The sequence below is a fragment of the Micromys minutus genome (assembly GCF_963924665.1).
Source record: "Micromys minutus genome assembly, chromosome: 6".
In the NCBI taxonomy this organism is placed as follows: Eukaryota; Metazoa; Chordata; class Mammalia; order Rodentia; family Muridae; genus Micromys; species Micromys minutus.
The window spans coordinates 26,181,577-26,198,891 of record NC_137975.1 but is presented as its reverse complement, the minus strand read 5'-3'; the positions used below and the strand labels follow the sequence as shown (position 1 = coordinate 26,198,891).

At 51.9% G+C, this 17,315-nt stretch overlaps 1 protein-coding gene across 2 annotated transcripts in view; it reads left to right on the top strand.

The window, feature by feature from the left end:
• Positions 1 to 2,082: 2,082 nt before the first annotated feature.
• Positions 2,083 to 17,315, top strand: part of LGR6 (leucine rich repeat containing G protein-coupled receptor 6) — a gene marked incomplete at its 5' end in the record, with an annotated part of 114,683 nt that continues 99,450 nt past the window's right edge. Inside the window, one exon of one of the 2 annotated variants that reach the window (XM_080917701.1) lies at positions 2,083 to 2,294. In XM_080917701.1, the coding sequence (XP_080773827.1) occupies positions 2,083 to 2,294 (212 nt within the window). Of the gene's footprint in view, positions 2,295 to 8,773; positions 8,902 to 17,315 lie in introns of those variants that run through there. The other variant, XM_080917702.1, reaches the window with a different exon arrangement.

Sequence of the window (17,315 nt, the reverse complement as noted above, 5' to 3'; positions counted from 1 at the left end):
CAGTGGGTGGGAATGCTTGACAATCCCTGGAACCCATATGGTGATAGCGAGAACGGGTTGCTTGCTGACTGCCACGGTCATGTACAAGATAAGTGTGATTCTTTTTTAAAAGTAGGGCTTTCTACTAGCTAGGAGTCTTCCCAAAGTGAGAATAGGCTCTTGTGATCCCCTAGGGCTGAACTTTAATGTTTTCTTCAGTACTGAATTTCTTTTTTTTAAAGATTTATTTATTTTATGTGAGTACACTGTAACATCCAGACACACCAGAAGAGGGCGACAGATCCCATTACAGATGGTTGTGAGTCACCATGTGGTTGCTGGGATTTGAACTTAGAACCCCTGGAAGAGCAGTCATCTCTCCAGCCCGAGTCCACATAGTTGGTCCCAGAATGACTCTCCATCCTGTGGAGAGGCTGAACACTCCGAGTTGTTCAAGCCCACCTCTGAAGACTGCTCCAGAGGAGGAAGGAGGCTCAAGTGTGATGTTCCAGCTTTGCCTGGGGGCCTGAAGCAGCACGGATGGTGTGTGTGTGTGTGTGTGTGTGTGTGTGTGTGTGTGTGTCGGCTTAGAGCCAAGGTGAAGACAAGGGATAAGTGAGGGTGAATACAGAGGGGGCTTCTGCTTGCAGGTCTGTGTGGCTGTAGAGGGCCATCTGTGACCTTACAGGCCATCTTGTGGTCTCAGCTGGAGTCTTGGAAGCACAGTTGATTTGGCTTCTTGGTCTGACTGTGCAGCTCCCTCTGCGCCGGACCCAGAGTGTCCATGAGAATAGAGAGAGATTGACGAGAGTGTTTGGGGTACAGACGTAAAGGGTAGAGGGTATCTTGGCTGCCTCTGAGGTCCCTGTGTCTCTGGTATGGACCACGGGGAGTCAAGCTGCTCCCAACATGATCTAGTGCGACCCTGGGGGTTGGCTCGAGGAAAGATCTGGAGACCAGAGAAAGCAAAAGGACACACGAAGAAAGTACTGCTAGCCCAGGTTGGCCTAAGAAGAGAGCTGATCTTGCCGCCAGTTTTAGCCACCATTACCCTTGCTCTCCAAGGTCCTGGGATGGATTAGAGATGGAATCGGGCCCTTCAGGGGCTTGAGCCGCATCTGTAGCGCTGAGCCTCCAGGTGGCGCCAATCAGCCGACTCGCCGGCGAGCTCTGGCAAACAGCTGTGCGGAGGGCAGCCCCTCAGCTGTCCTGGGTCCCCAAATCAAGGATCAGGGTGATCTCTAGACCTCAGATCTCATAGTCTACATGAGTTCATTTCCAGGCCCCATGCATCTGGTGGGATCCACGCCAGTTTATTTGGTGTTGCGGCGTGACTCCTCGATGAGGGGGTTTCACCTCATTCCTACTGCCAACCTGCGACCACCCCCTTCTTCCTCAAGACCTTCTTCCTTCCCTGGTCGCAGTGGGTGCGGAGGAGTGAGCTGGGAACTAATTCTGAGGCTGTTCCCATCAGCCGTGTGACCTTGAACATCTCTCTCTCCGGCCTCTCTTCCCTTCAGCCTAAAACCTGGTAGTGGGGTTGGAGTCTGTGGAACTCTGGGATCTTTTCTTGATGGCCTCTGGCCCCTTGAGACCCTGTGGCTATTCCCAAAGTCAAGTGGAATTCGGCCCCATAGGCCAAGCTCTGGGGGCACCATTTCCAAACAAGTGCAGGTTTCTGATGTGCTGGCCGTTCCTAGCTTTCTTTGGGTTTTGCTTTCTTCACAGGCCGCCCCCACGTCCCCCGATGAAATTCCTGCCAGTTGGGAAGGAAGGAGGGAAGGGGAGAGAGCCACAGCATAGAAAGTTTCCTTGACTCCTCCTCCCACCCCAACCCCCCCCCCCCGTGTCTCCCTCCCTCGCCAAGCCCAGCCTGTGAAACTGAATAACGAAGATCACTCAACAATGCCTGCCCCTCTCTGACTGCACCGTCCCGCCGCCGCCGCCGCCGCCGCCGCACCCAAGCCAAGTCGAGCGGGGGCGGTCCCCACCGACGGCGCAGCCCTCGGGCCCGCCCGGGACCAGGAGGTGAGCCGCGCGCTCCCTGCTCTGTGCGCCCGCCCGTCCGAGCGCCCGCCAGGTGCCCCGCAGCCCTCCGCCGAGATGCACAGCTCGCCGGGGCTCCTGGCGCTGTGGCTTTGCGCCGCGCTGTGCGCATCGGCGCGCACGGGCAGCGACCCCCAGCCTGGCCCGGGGCGTCCCGCCTGCCCGGCTCCCTGCCACTGCCAGGAGGACGGCATCATGCTGTCAGCCGACTGCTCTGAGCTCGGGCTCTCAGTGGTGCCCGCGGATCTGGACCCCTTGACGGCTTACCTGTGAGTACTTACCTGCTGGTCCCTGTTATTCGTGATGACCGCCTGCCCCACAAACACTCGTTTGGTGCCCTGGGACATGCGCGTCCCAGGAGGGCTCTTCCTTTTCCAACTCTAAGACTAAAGGTTGGGGAGCTAGCTAGTCCTAGAACTTGGGAAACTGAGGCAAGAAGAGAGCCTGGACCTCCCCGCTCCCTTTCCCAGGTGCTGCTCCCCACCCATCCCCAGGGGCTCATTGCGGGACCTGGTGAAGTGCTGTGTGAACACTAAGCAAGAAAGTGTGTGTGTGTGTGTGTGTGTGTGTGTGTGTGTGTGTACGCGCGCACGCGCACGCACAGGGCAGTATATTCTTTTGCTATCCTCCTCAGCAGAACACTGCCCAGGAAGGTTGATGAAGGCAAAAGTTAGTGCCCTGGTGTGAGGTGAGGGGAGTGTGCTTTGGTAGGGTAGAAGTGGATTCTTCCACCACAGCAGAAAGCAGAACTGCCTCACTGAGGCAGGGGGCCTTGGTGAGGGGTTCATGCAGCTCTCCTCTCTTCAGTTAGGGACGCTGCCAGTACCACCTTCTTGTGTGGAGGTCTTCCGCCCCCTCCCCAGGCCTCCCTGAAGTCATGTCGAGGAGGCTGTGTTAGAGACACTAATTTGTGGGCAGGCTTCAAGACTGAAAACCAGAGAACCATTTTTAGAGTCTGAGTTGGGGTGAGGTGGTGCATGAAGGGGACCCTATTGGGGGTAGCCGTCTCAGAATCAGAGTCGGAAGCCGTAGCTGATAACTACCTGGGCAGGAGTGGGTGGGAGCATATCCCGGACCACTTGGCCCCTGACCCCTAGCTACAGCGAGAGGAAACCCCTGGCCTCCCCTGCTTTCCCTTAGAGGACGGAGAACAGGTGGGAAGATCTGGAAAGAAAGTCTGGCCAGAGCTCCCTTAGGCCTGAGAGAGGCTCTCTCAGTTTTGGGGTCCTAGAATTGAGGATCGCTGAGGAAGAAGACACAGCCGGGCTCGTCTCCAGAGGCTCAGCAATAGAGCCGGTGGGGCCAGGGTGCACTGAGAGGTCCTGGTGAGTGTAGAGAACCCTGAACTAGAGCCCCTTGTGGGGTTCGTTCCGTATCGCTATGCGCCCCCCCACCACATCCTTCTTCGCTCTAAAAGAAACAGCTGTGAGGACAGAGAAACATCCATCTTCCAAAAGGGCAAACCAAATCCTGTGCAGCCCAGGGGGTGATGGGAGAGGTGAGCACAGGTACTCACAGCCGAGTGCAGCAGCTCTGGGCCCACCCCCATCACACCCCAGTAGCTCCGTGTCTCGCAGTTTTACGCATTAGGGAGTCTATGACACTGTTTCTTTGGAAGACAGAGAAGATGGCTAAAAAGACTTTAGAAATAACTTCTATTGAGCCTTTCAGGTCAGCAGGAAAGAGGCCTCTTGCCTGTGTTCAAGGGGCAGAGGACACAGGACCTTCCAGAGGGTGGCAGATCAGGCCACATTTCTCAGCAACCAAGACTTTCTATAGTAATCTATGGACCTTTTTTTTTCCCTGGCAGGACTTGGGGACAAGAGCAGAGTTTCACTTTGGGGATCCTAGTATCCCACGGTCCATGCTGACAAGAGTTCCGAGACACTTTGACCCAGTGACCTCTGATATGTGAGGCGTCATTGGGTTAGAAGAGGTGAAAGTTTCTGAGCTCCCTCTGAGCCTTTCTGAGTGTGGAGGAAGCCCTTTCCTTCCAAGGTTTACGAGTGTTTCTGAGGGTAGGAGAAGGGAGGACGGGTGTGGGTCTTGGGTGATGTGGACACTTTTGCAGCAGTATCTGCAGTGTTGCTAGGAAGCTGGAGAGGACTGTCCCAATGCCTTGGCTGTGCAGGGAGGGGTCCTAGGTGGGTGGTGGAGGAGGGGCTTCTACTATCTGCAGGTGCCTCAAAGGTGAAGCCTTTCTTCTTTGCTTTCTCAGGGGACCTGAAAGGACATTTTACATATCACTCTGTGTGTGTATGTGAGTGTGTGTATGTGTGTGTGTGTGTGTGTATGTGTATGTGTGTGTATATATTTGTGTGTATGTGTGTATATGTGTGTGTATGTGTGTGTATATATGTGTGTGTATGTGTGTGTATGTGTGTATATGTATGTATGTGTGTGTGTATGTGTGTGTGTATGTGTGTGTATGTGTGTATATGTGGTATGTGTGTATGTGTATGTGTGTGTATATATGTGTGTATGTGTGTGTATATATGTGTGTATATGTGTGTGTATGTGTGTGTATATGTGTGTGTGTATCTGTGTTGTTGTACACATGTATGCAAGTACACATTCAGTGTGTGTGTGTAGGCTAGGAGCCAGCCTCAAGCATTACTTCTCAGGAGCTGTTCACTTGTTTGTTTTTGTTGCTGCTGCTGTTTCCTGAGTCAGAGTCTCACGCTAACCTGGAGCTCATTGAGTGATCTAGGCCAGGAGTCCCAGGAATCTGCCTATGTTCCCTCCCTATAACGGGATTTACAAGTGGATGCCACAGTTCCTGATGTTTTTACATGGGTTCTGGGGTAGAAATCAGATAGTCATGCCTGTGTATCAAACACATCACGGCTCTCAGCTCTCCCCCGCTGCTCCACAAAGGCCTTTGAAGGTAGTGACAGACAGATCTTGAGAAGCCAGGCCAGGGAGAAGTTGGGACTCTGTCACTTCTTGGCAGTATTAGGACCTGCCTGTAGGTCACAGAAGACCCCCTGGGGTCCTCTTAGTGCTTCCTTGACAGAATCTCAGTATAAAACTACTTGACATCTGCTTCCCAACCCAGGATGGTAAGGTTCCTTCCTAGCCAGTACCTGTCATGAAGTGGCTGCCTCCACCTCCCTCTATTCCAGTTCCAGAAAGTCTTTATGACTATTTATTTGATACACAAGTCCAAAGCCTATGAGCAGTCTGGGGCCCGATGCCAGCCCTATTTGATCAAAGTTAGGAGCCATTTATTTATACACAGAACTTCAAGTGTCTCTAACAGGGCTCCTCCCACCCCGTCACTGGAGTGAGGCTCGGTGAAACCCTTCCCTCTGCTGGGTTTTGTGTGCCTCCCTGGGGGAGGCCTCTTACAGATAGAGATAGAGGGGAATATGGTGCCTCTGGCTCTGGGGCACTGCGGTGTGTGGTCATGTGTATGAGAGGTGTCCGTGTTACACCTCACTGCATGCAATCATACGGATATACATGGAGCAGATGCATGCTAGGCAAATGCACCCTGGGGTGGGGAGTCTGTGGATTTATATGGAGTCTCTTGTTTGTCTCTGGCACTGAAAAATGTTGGAGAGGCTGTGTCTGTAGCTCTGTCTGTAAGTTCTCTGAGGCTCGGGCACTGTGGGTTACCCCTAAGCATCTGATTCTTCCCTCCCTGCTGCCAAAACCTTTTCTCTGTGCCACCAGGCTATTCAAAGGAAATTCGCTTCCTTCAAGACTGCCAGAATAACCGCTGGGTATGTGCAAAAGGTCAGGTGTGTGTGTGTGTGTGTGTGTGTGTGTGTGTGTGTGTGCACATGCATATGTGTGTGTGCATGTGTGTGCATGTGCGTGTGTGTGTGTACGTGTGTGTGTGTGTGTGTGTGTGTGTGTGTAGATTCAGGACAATCTCTCACCACTGCTCAGGCATGTCGATAAACAAACAGATGGGTGTGGAGGCAGGGCACCATAGGAAGAGAACAGAAGGTTTAAGGATGGGCATTGGTGTGAAGGGTGGGAATGGTGGCTGTATGGCTTCACTGAGGCAGTGTTTTCAGGTATAGGGTCTGGAAGAACACAGTGTTAATAGTGTTGTCACGCCTAACCCTAACCCCAACCCCAACCCTAACCCTAATAGTGTTGTCACCAGGGAGCCGGGAGGCAGTTGTCTTGGAAGGCTTCCTGGAGGCGGAGGTGCTGGATCTAGCACTGGAAAGAGGAGAAGGAGCCTTCTCTGAGAGTTGTTTAACAAGTTTCTATATGCTGAGGGCTGTATGTGTGCGGTGGGAGAACACACTGCCACGAAAACAATGGCAGTGACCCTGGGGAACCAGAAAAGCTTTTCAGCTGCCCCCACCAGCGGGTATAGTCTCAAGACATCATGGGAGGGTAGTGACCACGGGAAGACCCCAGCTTGCTCTCCAGTTTGCCCCAGATGGGTTTCCGGAGGACTGTGAGTTGAGATCCATAGACTCAGTTGGCAAACACTGGCCCTGGGGAGGGTGTGTGTGGCTGTCACTTTGTCAGCTCACTTCCTCATCTCCTGGTCCAGCCTCTACACTTCCGCTGTGATGTGGGGTATGTAGGTTCTAATTCTCTTAGTGGGTGGGAGACCCCAGGTAAGTCCCAGGGTTTCCCTGGATCTCTGTGCTCCATGTTTGTCTGGTCCTTCACTGCTGGTGTGGAACAGGGAGAGCTCTGGGAAGAGGGCTTGGCAGTGGGTGCTGAATCTAGGAGGGAGAGGGAGAATCCAGGCAGCACCCAGACCGAAGCAGAGAGAAGAGAGCAAAGGAGGGGTGGAGCGATTTCAGGAAGTGGGGTCTCCTGGGCCCTCCCTTGTTGAAAGAGCCTGGAGGGTTGCTGGAGGAGAGTGACTTTGTGGGGGAGCCGACACCCCAGTTCAAAGGAAAGGCAGGAGACAGCCTTAGGCAAAAAGAAAAAGGAAACCTCTGGGCTCTGGCGGCAGTGGGCATGGGCGCGGCTGGGTGGGGCACCGGCAGAGAAGAAAGGCTGGCCCAGAGAGAGTTGGCCCCCAGCCCACCCAGCACCACTACCTTCCCCCTCCCATGGGCACATTCTGGATGGTTTCTTGTGCCACAGCCTGCTTCTTGCTCTGACCCAGGCTCACAGGTGAGAAGAATGGAGCACAGGAGAAGGTGTCCGCATGTGTGCCACTGGGTATTGGTAGCATATCGGGCTCCAGAGAGCTACACAAGCAACCCTGACATGGGGAGAACCCTCCCCTCCCCTCCCCTCCCCTCCCCTCCCCTCCCCTCCCCTCCCCTCCCCTTCCCTTCCCTTCCCTCCTCTCCCCTCCCCTCTCCTCCCCTCTCCTCCCCTCTCCTCCCCTCCCCTCCCCTCCCCTCTCCTCCTCTCCCCTCCCCTCTCCTCCCCTCCCCTCCCTTCCCCTCCCTTCCCTTCCCTTCCCTTCCCTTGCCTTCCCTTCCCTTCTCCTCTTCCTTTCCCTTCTTCTTTTCTTTCTTCTTTCTTTTTCTTTTTCTTTTTCTTTTTCAAGACATGGTTTCTCTGTATAGCCCTGGCTATCCTGAAACTCACCCTGTAGTCCAGGCTGGCGTAGACCTCACAAAGATCCATCTATCTGCCTCCCGAGTTCTGGGATTAGAGTCTCGTGGCACCACTGACCTGCTCATGGGGAAAGTTTTTAACTCCAGGCCCCGAGTTTTAGTTTCTTAACCTAAAATGAAAATATTACTTGTGTCTACCTAGAAGGGCTGCCGGGAGGAGTAAGGGACATGGGAAACACGTGTGTGACACTTCTCTTGAGCACTTTAAGCACTTTACGCTCAAAGAGCATCAACTGGATTTTTTTTTCTCTCCGCACTTCAACTACAAGTGTCCCATGAGGCCCAGAAAGGGGGTTGGTTGTAGTGCAAGGGCTTCATCTTTTGGGGCCCTTCAGAGAGCTCCTCCTTCCTGCTGACTTCTTCCTTCCCTAATCCCCTTCACCGACTTTCAGGGAAAGGGCCTTCCAAGGAGCCAGGCTGAGAGATGGAGGAGGTGAGCCTGTGAGGTACGGCCTGAGTGAAGCCTCTCCAAAGAGGAAGAGTCTAGGCTCTCGGGTCAGGCTGCCTGGAGAACCTGGCTTTCCCCCAGAAATGGAATACATTTTCTTGGGTTCAGCCTCAGGACAGTGGTGGTGTGTTGGGGCCCAGGTTTGGTTCCTGCCCTGAGAGTGCCGGAAGGGCCCTTAGCTTCTCTTTGCTCACCCCTGTTGGGTTGTGTGACCTTAGGCTAGTAACTGGTTCTACTGGGAGCGGAGCCAAGGACAGAGAGTCCTTCTGGGGCTTTGGTCACCTTGGGAAGGTGCGAGTGTAGGAGGTGGGGGAAAATTACCATCGCCTCTCTCTACTGGAAATAACTTTCATTAGCCAAACTGAATGGACTCATTGACTTAGGGGGCTCTCAGAATTGTGGGAACCCCTCTGTGCTAAGTTAGAAAACGGAGAGCCCCAGTTGCTAACAATAATTTGGGTCTCTCCTGCTGCCCTTCGGACATGGGGGAACAGGTCCCAGGAGGAGAAAAACAGCCGAGAAGCCAAACTTGGACAGGGAGCAAAGAGTTATTTTGGAAGCAGTGAAAGGACGTGGTGGGGGGAAAGCTCGGGGCTTGGCACTGAGCCCCCAGGAGCCATGCCAGAGCAGGCCACAGCGGGCTGGTGTTGGGCAGGTGGGGGCTGGGCCGGCAGCTCAAAGACAAGGTACCTCCAGAGGAGAGGTTTCCTTTTGTCCCTTCCAGGCCCTCTCTTAGCCGCCAGGCCTTTTCTCCTCCAGAAACCTCCAAGGGACTTGTGCCCTGCATCAGGATCAGAGGCCCCTCTGACTCATGGAAGTGTAGGCATGGCAGTTCTCTGTCCCTGGCTTTCTGCAGCTCCCGTCTGCTCCTAGGTACACCAGGGATGTCTGACTGGCTACAGCTTTCATTTGTTTTTCCGATCGTGAGTTCCTCAGAAAGGTTTATGTCTGGGGCCCACTCAGGATAGCACCTGATGGTGGAGAGACTCGTTTGGGGACCTGCTATAACTCCCTAACCACAGCAACTGCTGGCTCTTCCTGGTTAGTTGCAGGGTGGCAAGAGCTGCTTTCATGCACTTTACCTGAAGCTTTTAGAATAAACCCTGAGAGGGAGGGACTCGTGTGAGGTCCGTCTTACAGTTGAGGAAAGTGGGGGATGTAGACTGAGATCTCTAACTGTTCACCCCTGGTGCTGCGGTTTCATCAGAACGCGCTCTCCCTAACCCTTTGGGATAGAGCTCCTTGGAGGTCAGATCTGAAGGGCTCTGAGTCCCAGAGGGATAGGCTGGGTTCTGAGCATGTTAAAACCCAGTTTGAGCAGCCTCTCAAATCCTGGGTCCACTCTCCTCGTTTCCATCTCATCCAACAGCTGTGACTTCTAGGGACCCATCTGTGGCAGCTGCTTGAAGGGGAAGGTGTTGGGGTTCAGCGCAATTAAAGAACCATAGCAGGAGAGGGTGAGGCCATTGCTGGAACAGACATTATCCTCAGTGTTGTTGTCAGAGACCTACTGTGTACCGAGTCCCACTGGGTGCTGGGTGGCCTGAGAGACAGTCTGGCAAATGGTGGTGCGATTAAGGGAAATGAGCCAGGTGTTCATGAGAAGTGAACTCACTGAGCTATATCATCCTAGGAGTGTCCTCAGAGGAGCAGTAGTGAGGCTGACAGGTGTGAGACTGACAGGTGTGAGGCTGACAGGTGTGAGGCTGGCAGGTGTGAGGCTGACAGGTGTGAGGCTGGCAGGTGTGAGGCTGACAGGTGTGAGGCTGGCAGGTGTGAGGCTGACAGGTGTGAGGCTGGCAGGTGTGAGGCTGACAGGTGTGAGGCTGGCAGGTGTGAGGCTGACAGGTGTGAGGCTGACAGGTGCTCAGAGAGAGAAGTCTGGTGGGGTCAGGGAGTCCCTGGAGAAGAAGAAGCTGAAACCTGGTGACCTGAAGCATCTTACCCGCCAGCAGACGACCCTGAAAGAGAAGAGAAAGCCTCAAACCCTAGGAGAGTATCTGGTCAAGTCAGGGTTTCTTTTTGTTTTGTTTTTGAGGCAAAGTTTTGCCATACAATCCAGGCTGGCTTGGAATTCAGTCTTCCTCTCTCAGTGGCCAGAAAGCTGAGTTTAAACTGATTCTTCCTTTAACACTTTCAGCATACTTTGCTGCCTTTCTGCATGGTTCTCGGAGGCAGGAGGTTCCAGAGCAGCTCCTTCTGCTTTTCCTCCCCAGGGCACACATGTAAAGCAAACAAAACAATTGGAGGTGTTTATCAGCTAGAACTTATCAGTTGTGCTTTTCAGGCCCCAAGCATCACCAACCCCAGGCAACATCTGGCACATCTGGAACCACTGCTGCAGAGGAGAGAACTTCCTTGTGTGTGTGTATGTGTGTGTGTGTGTGTGTGTGTGTGTGTGTGTGTGCATGTGTGCACTCATGTGTGCATGCATGAGTTACATTTTTAGCTTTTGGCTTTTAAATTTAATTTGTTTTTAGGTGTGTGTTTGCTTCACTTGCATGCATATCTGTGTACTGTGTATGTGCCTGGTGCCCATGAAGGCTAGAAGAAGGCACCGTATTCTCTGTGATTGGAGTCACAGACAGCTGTAAGCTGCCAGGTGGATCCTGGGAATGGAGTCCGGGTCCCCTGGAAGAGCAGTGTTTTTAACCACTGGCTTATCTCTCCAGTCCCTCTTTAAAACAGGCTCTTGCTATGAAGCTCACCATCTTCCTGAGTAGCCTTGGAACATGGTCCCTACACCCAGGGTACCAGTGTGTTTCATTACGTCTGCCAGCCTGTTTCTACAGTTTTAAAATGGAAACAATCACACCAGACTCTGAGACAGACGTTTGTAATTTGGCACAGTGCTATGGCTGGCACAAGGCAGTTATGTTAGAGGGATTCTGGTGTTCCTTTGGGAGAGGCATCTGGAAGGAGAAACTGAGTCTGCCTTACTAGGACTTTGCTGAAGGTAATATCCAGAGGGCTTGTTCTAGAACACAGTTTCTCTCTCTGCCACTTGCCCAATCCCTTTTGCCCTTAGAGGTGTTGGAGAAGGTGGGAGTGTCCCTGAGATAGTGTCCGGCCAGAGGCAGGTGGCAGCCCCCCACTGTACCAATGTCAGGGATCTAGACATGGTCCCCAGGTCCAAGGCCAAGGCCAACGGCTAAGGCAGGAGAAAAGGAGAAGAACAGTATAGGCAGAGTCCCCATCACCACCTCTCAACCTAACCCCGTGGATTGCTGGGCTTTCTGTAAGGGGCAAGAGTGTGTCCACTTATTCAGAAATAGACAGGGGAACCACAGACACACGCCCCAGGATATCAGGGTTGATTCCAACTCCACTGTGACTTGAAATTTGGACTACACCCCACCTGTTACCACCAGCTCCTGGGAAACAGGCCCAAAGTGCCTGCTGCTGAAAGGTCTTTAACATGCACTAGAGAAGCCTTTCCAGGTAAACCCATTCTGTGGCTTCTTTCTGATCTAGCCCTAGAGTAAATGATCTATGATGATCATTTGCCAGGTAGTGTGAGTCTCTCCCTGATGAGTAGTAGGAAGCAAGAGGCTGCCTAAGGGAAGTGCTTTTCACACAGGGGATGTGACTTTATTTCCTTTGAAAATATTAGGTGTATTAGAAACCCTCTGTGTGAGTCTGTCTCTGAGTCTGAGTCAACTTCACTGCATCAGAAAGAAGGGGCTCTTAACACTGGCCATCCTTAGGTCAGTCACACTGGGAGACTCCTTCACTCTTGCTTGCAGGCCTGTGATATGGGTTTCTACCTGTAGGGGGTGCTCTGGATAGGGCCATGGGCAGAAGTCTACCTGTAAGTATTTGGTCTTTGCTTCCTCCCTGTCAGCTCCAGATCTGGGGCAGTGGGTTTGTTTGAGGATGGGAAGGCTGGATCCAGTGTCCAGGTATTGCAAGAGTTGAGGCAGGAAGGGGCTGTAAACAAATCCCATGCCTTTGTGGTGGACAGAGCAGGAGGAGGCAGGGAAGAGACAAGAAAGGAAGGCAATCATTGTCTAGGACAAAAGCAAGAGAGATTTGGGGCAGGACCTGGGCTCCCACCCTGCTTACCTGAGTCCTGCTTACGCAGAACTCCAGGGGCTTGGAGGTGAGAGTCAGTTACCTCTTACTCCACTCTGGACTCCAGTTTCACCTGGATTACCTGGATGTCGGCTCTTAACGCCATCAGACCCAAAGGGGATGGAAGGAGAGAACGTCCCTCTGCGGGATGCAGCAGTTTAGGAAAATGAGCTTCTGTCCAGATGCACCAGAGGGCTCTAGGGTTAGAGAAAGACTGGGCATCTCCAGGTTGCAGGTGATCTTTAGTTTAAGAATGGTGCATGCCTTTAATCCCAGCACTAGGGAGGCAGAGGCAGAGGCAGAGGCAGAGGCAGAGGCAGAGGCAGAGGCAGAGGCAGAGGCAGAGGCAGAGGCAGAGGCAGAGGCAGAGGCAGACAGATTTCTGAGTTTTAGGTCAGCCTGGTCTACAGACCGAATTCCAGGACAGCCAGGGCTACACAGATATTTATCGAGCGTGTACTCTGTATCAGACAAAGTATAGTTCTGTCTTATTAACGGTTCTGACTCTGAAGTTTCAGTTATCTGTGGCCAAACAAGGCCTGGAAATGTTACATGGGAAATCCCAGAAATAATAGTTGGTAGTTTAAAGTCGTGTGACATCATCAGTAGCATAATGACGTCATGGCATCTCCATCTCAGCAGAGCTCTGCCTCCTTCCGTGTCCAGGGTTTCTGTGCTTGTATTTACTTTCTTGCTAGTCACTCAGTAGCCTTCTGGTGCTGAATTCAGCTGATCCCTACAGGGCAGACTTTGATTTAAGATCTTGCTTTATGTAAAGATGGCCCAATGTACAAGAACAGGGAAACTGCCGATTCCTTTAAATTGAAAAAAAAAAATAGTATAATAAACTACTTCTAAGAGAGAATGTATGCACATTCACTTAATTTTCATTATAAAGTATTGTTGTAATTATTCTGTTTTATTTTATTGTTGCAGTTGATAGTATCTTACTACGCCTAATTTATTAATAATGTATATAACACATGTATGTAGTATATAGGCTTTGATATTTTATAAGATCTTAGGCATCTTTAAATGTATCCCTCTTAGATAAAGGGGAACACCGTGTAATAGACAGTCACTGGTCCAGCTCATGAGGAAAACACTCCTGAACTTGCAGACATGGGAAGCCCTCCATCCTGGCTGCCCAGCCTTGCAGGCTCACCTTACTCTCCACTGGGCCCCCTCCTAAGCCAGCCATTCTTTGGAGTATGAAGGGACCAATAGGCCCCCTCCCCTTATGTCTGCAGATTCCCTGACCCCACCTGTCTAGAGAGTTAGATTTGTTCTCTCTTCTGTGGAACTGGAATCAGGGGTCCTAGCCTGGAGCCTACCACTGACACCTGTTTGCCTTGGCCAAGACCGGATCTCCTTGGGTCCATTTCCTGCAGGTCATAGATGTTAGACATAAATAAGGATGCTGAGGGGCTGGGGAGAGGCAGCGTAAGAGACCCAATGAGAGGGGAGTTGGTAGGAGGAGCCAGCCCCTATTCCCTTTGCAGTGTTCATTCCCTGAGACTTGAGATCCCAGGGGCTAGGATAGGGTATGGCCACCACTACTCTGTGTGTGTGTGTGTGTGTGTGTGTGTGTGCTGACACCATGCCTAAGTGTTTTAAATGCAGAAGCCCAGGGTGCAGATTCCTCCTCCATCTGCCCCATGTTCTCCTGACAGAGTGTGGCAAGGTTGCCATTTTCAGGGCCCAGGGACATGCTAGTAGAGAGTTAGTGTTGGGATTTCCAAGCTGGCCAGCTCTCAAAGGTAGAGTGTAGCTACAGAGGGACATTTAGAACTTCTGGAGCTAGACCTGAAGAACCCACCTGTTGCTTTGCTCAGGTCTCTTGCCTCAGCCCTTGCTGGAGTCTATGGATGGGCAGATCAGATCCCTGTTTCCATCAGATCAACTACCACCACACACACCCTTTGGTCTTTGACTTTGAGAATATGCTGGAAAGTGCTTCCTAGTATCCCCCCACCTCCACTGGCTGTGATGACCTTGTCCCTCAAGTTTATCCTCTTTCCCTAGCTCCTTTCCCATATTAGCCTAGGGAGAGAGGGGTATCAGCTAGCTAGTCCCCACTTTGCTAGTCCCAGTGGCATTCATGAGATGGACTGGGCTTTGCTTCTCTTTCTAAGAGGACCGTAACCTGGAATATAGAAGCTTTCGGGGATGACACACTCGGGGCTTAGCACCCCCCAGGGTCTGCTTGCTGTTGAAGTGCCTGAGAGCCTCTCTGTTTGGACATGACTGTTCACATCCTTGCAGCGCCAGGCTGCACACACCTGCCGTCAGGCTGCAGCTGGCGTGGGTGATGCGCTTACACAAGTGGCTGCATCACAGGCAAAGAGACAAGAGTTGGTGAGTGGAAGTAAGACAGGGTTTTAGCCTCTGCCTGGCCCTTTGGCCAGGAGCTTTACTTAGGCCAGGCCACAAGGTGTTAACACGGTACTGTGCCAACCGGATCAAGTCTTAGGGGAAAAAATAGTCAATGGAAACAAAGAAACGATACACTCAAAGTCACAAAGACTTAAGAGCAGGTGCTGGGGAGAGAGGTGGAAAACACCAAGCTCTTACCCATCTCGTATGGAATCCGTTGGAAAACTCCAGAAACTGTCTGTAATCTTTTCTTTTTAAAACAGGGTCCCAGGCTGGACTCCACAATTCCTCTGCTTCATCTCAGGCGTGCTGGGTCTCCAAGAGGGTACCACTGTGCTCCTCCCCCTATGTGTGTGCAAGTGTGTGTGTGTGTGTGTGTGTGTGTGTGTGTGTGTGTGTGAGAGAGAGAGAGAGAGAGAGAGAGAGACCACCATGCCCCTACCCCGAATGTGTGTGCAGGTGTGTGGATGAGTGTGTTGTGTGTGCATGTACACTCCAGTGTGTATATGTGTTCATTTATGCATATGCATACGTGTACATGTGTACTGAAGCCAGAGGCCAGCCTCAGCATCTGTAGAGAAGGTGCAGTTGGTAAAGAGCTGGCTGTATATATAAGCATTGGAACCTAAGTTTGGTCCTCAGCACCAACACTTTCTAAAATGCCAGGTGTGGTGACACTCGCTTACAATCCCAGTTCAGGGATAGCAGGGACAAGTGGATTTCTAAATTTCTTGGACAGAGAACCTAGCCTAACTGGGGAGTCCCAGGTCCCAGGGAGAGGTTGTCTCTCCTAGATACTTGTGCTTAGCTGAGACCTTCATTAGTTCATGACCAGGATGGTAAGGAAGAGCCCTGTAGATATCACTGTGTTACTGTAATGCCATGGCTAAGAAATGGGTCAGACAAGATCCCTGCAGATCTGGGAGATGTTAGAGGTGGTCAGGAAGACATCAGATTATTTCACATATGTGGGGTCACCCAGGAAAGCCTCCCCAGCCCTCAGCTCTGGAGAAGACTCCCTTCTGCATCCAACACAACCCTTGGACCCTCACCTGAACTCTTTCTAGTTTATTTGTTTCTCAAACTAGGGCGAACCCCAAGAAGGCAGAGCCTTGGCCACCAGTGCACCAGTGCCCTAAGGCAGGCACCAGCCCCACTGCATGCGGTGTTCGGGGGTACCGGGGCAGAGGAAGAGACATATAAGCGAATGAGTACATGGAGGGCCCAATGCCAGGAGCTACAGACAGAAACTGGCTCAGGCCAGAGCAGATGGACGTTCTGGAGAGACAGGGTGAGGATCAAGAGAGCCCTCTCCAGACAGGTGGTGACACTAACCTGGCTCCACTGTGGGCAGGAGCCTGAGGTGTGGCATCCGACCCAGACGGCTGCGGTGAGGACGGAGCCGCAGCAGGGAGCCTCTTAAGCTGCCAGGCAGCCAGCTCATGGCCAGGCTTGGGTTTCATTAGAGTGAGCCATCTGTTCTATAGAGCCTTTCACTCGGAGGCTTTGGCCTTTCCTATTCATTCCCTTTATTTTTATGTTTAAAGGAAGACTTCTTTTGAAAATTTCCACCCTGTTCTAAACAGGCTAAGACGAACAAAGATATGTGCCCGCCCTAGTCTGGGCTGGGCAAACGGTTCCAGGGACTCAAGTAGGTGGGCACTTGGATCCCAAGGGTGTGCCCTGACATTTGGTTAGGCTCTGAAGACCCAGGATGAGTAAGAGCTGCATTCTGTGTTTAGGGAGACCCCAGGCTGGTAGGGTCAGAACATTCAGATAGCAGGCAAATGTGCAGAGGGCTGGTCATGGGACCACCTAGATGTCTAGGGTGGAGGCAATGGAAGAGAGGACTGTGCCTTATGTGAGATACTGTGAGAATCCAGGAAGCTCAGGGAGCTGAGTCTGGTGCCAGGGAGCCCTGGGAGCAATGTCGGGGTACTAATGCCTTAGTCAGGTGTTTATGAAGGGCCTGTTATGTGCCAGAGTTTGTGCAAGGCATGCACAGAGAAGAAAACAGGACATGGGAGCAAACACTACACTTCAGTCCAGTGAGGTGACAGCTGAGGAGGACCCGCAGCACCCAGGGGGTGCAGGGGGGACCCTTGGCCAGGCTGCAGTTCATTGAAGACAGATACTTATCTTTAGTTTTTAAAGAGATCTCTTTTTATTCCCGGGTATCTGTGTCTATGCCACGGATGTGTAGATTCCTGGAGAGCCCAGAAGAGGGCGTCTGATCCCCTGGGGCTGGAGTTACAGGTGGCTTTGTGCCACCTGATGTGGGTGCTGGGAACTAAACTTAGGTCCTCTGTCTTGTGGAAGAACAACAGGAAATGGTTTTTAACCACTGAGTCACCTTTCCAGCCTCTCCTTGTAGAAAGTGGTGTGTGTGTGTGTGTGTGTGTGTGTGTGTGGTGTGCATGGACACACACACACACACACACACACACACACACACACACTTGTGTACTTGTGCATGTAATGGCCAGAGGGTATCGTCCTCAATTATTCACTACCTTATTTAAATTTATTTTATTTTATGTGTTTAAGTGTTTTGCCTGCATGTACATACCAAGTATGTCTGGTAGCCAAGGAGTTCAAAAGAGGGCATGAGACCTTCTGGAACAATGATTGAGGATGGTTATGAACCACCATGTGGGTGTTGGTATCCAAACCCAGGTCCTTTGAATAGTACCAAGTGCTTTGGCAGAGCCTTCCCCCCTCTTTTCTTCCATCAGTCTGTCTGTCTGTCTGTCTATCTATCTACCTACCTACCTACCTACCTCTCTATCTATCTATCTATCTATCTATCTATCTATCTATCTATCTATCTACCTACC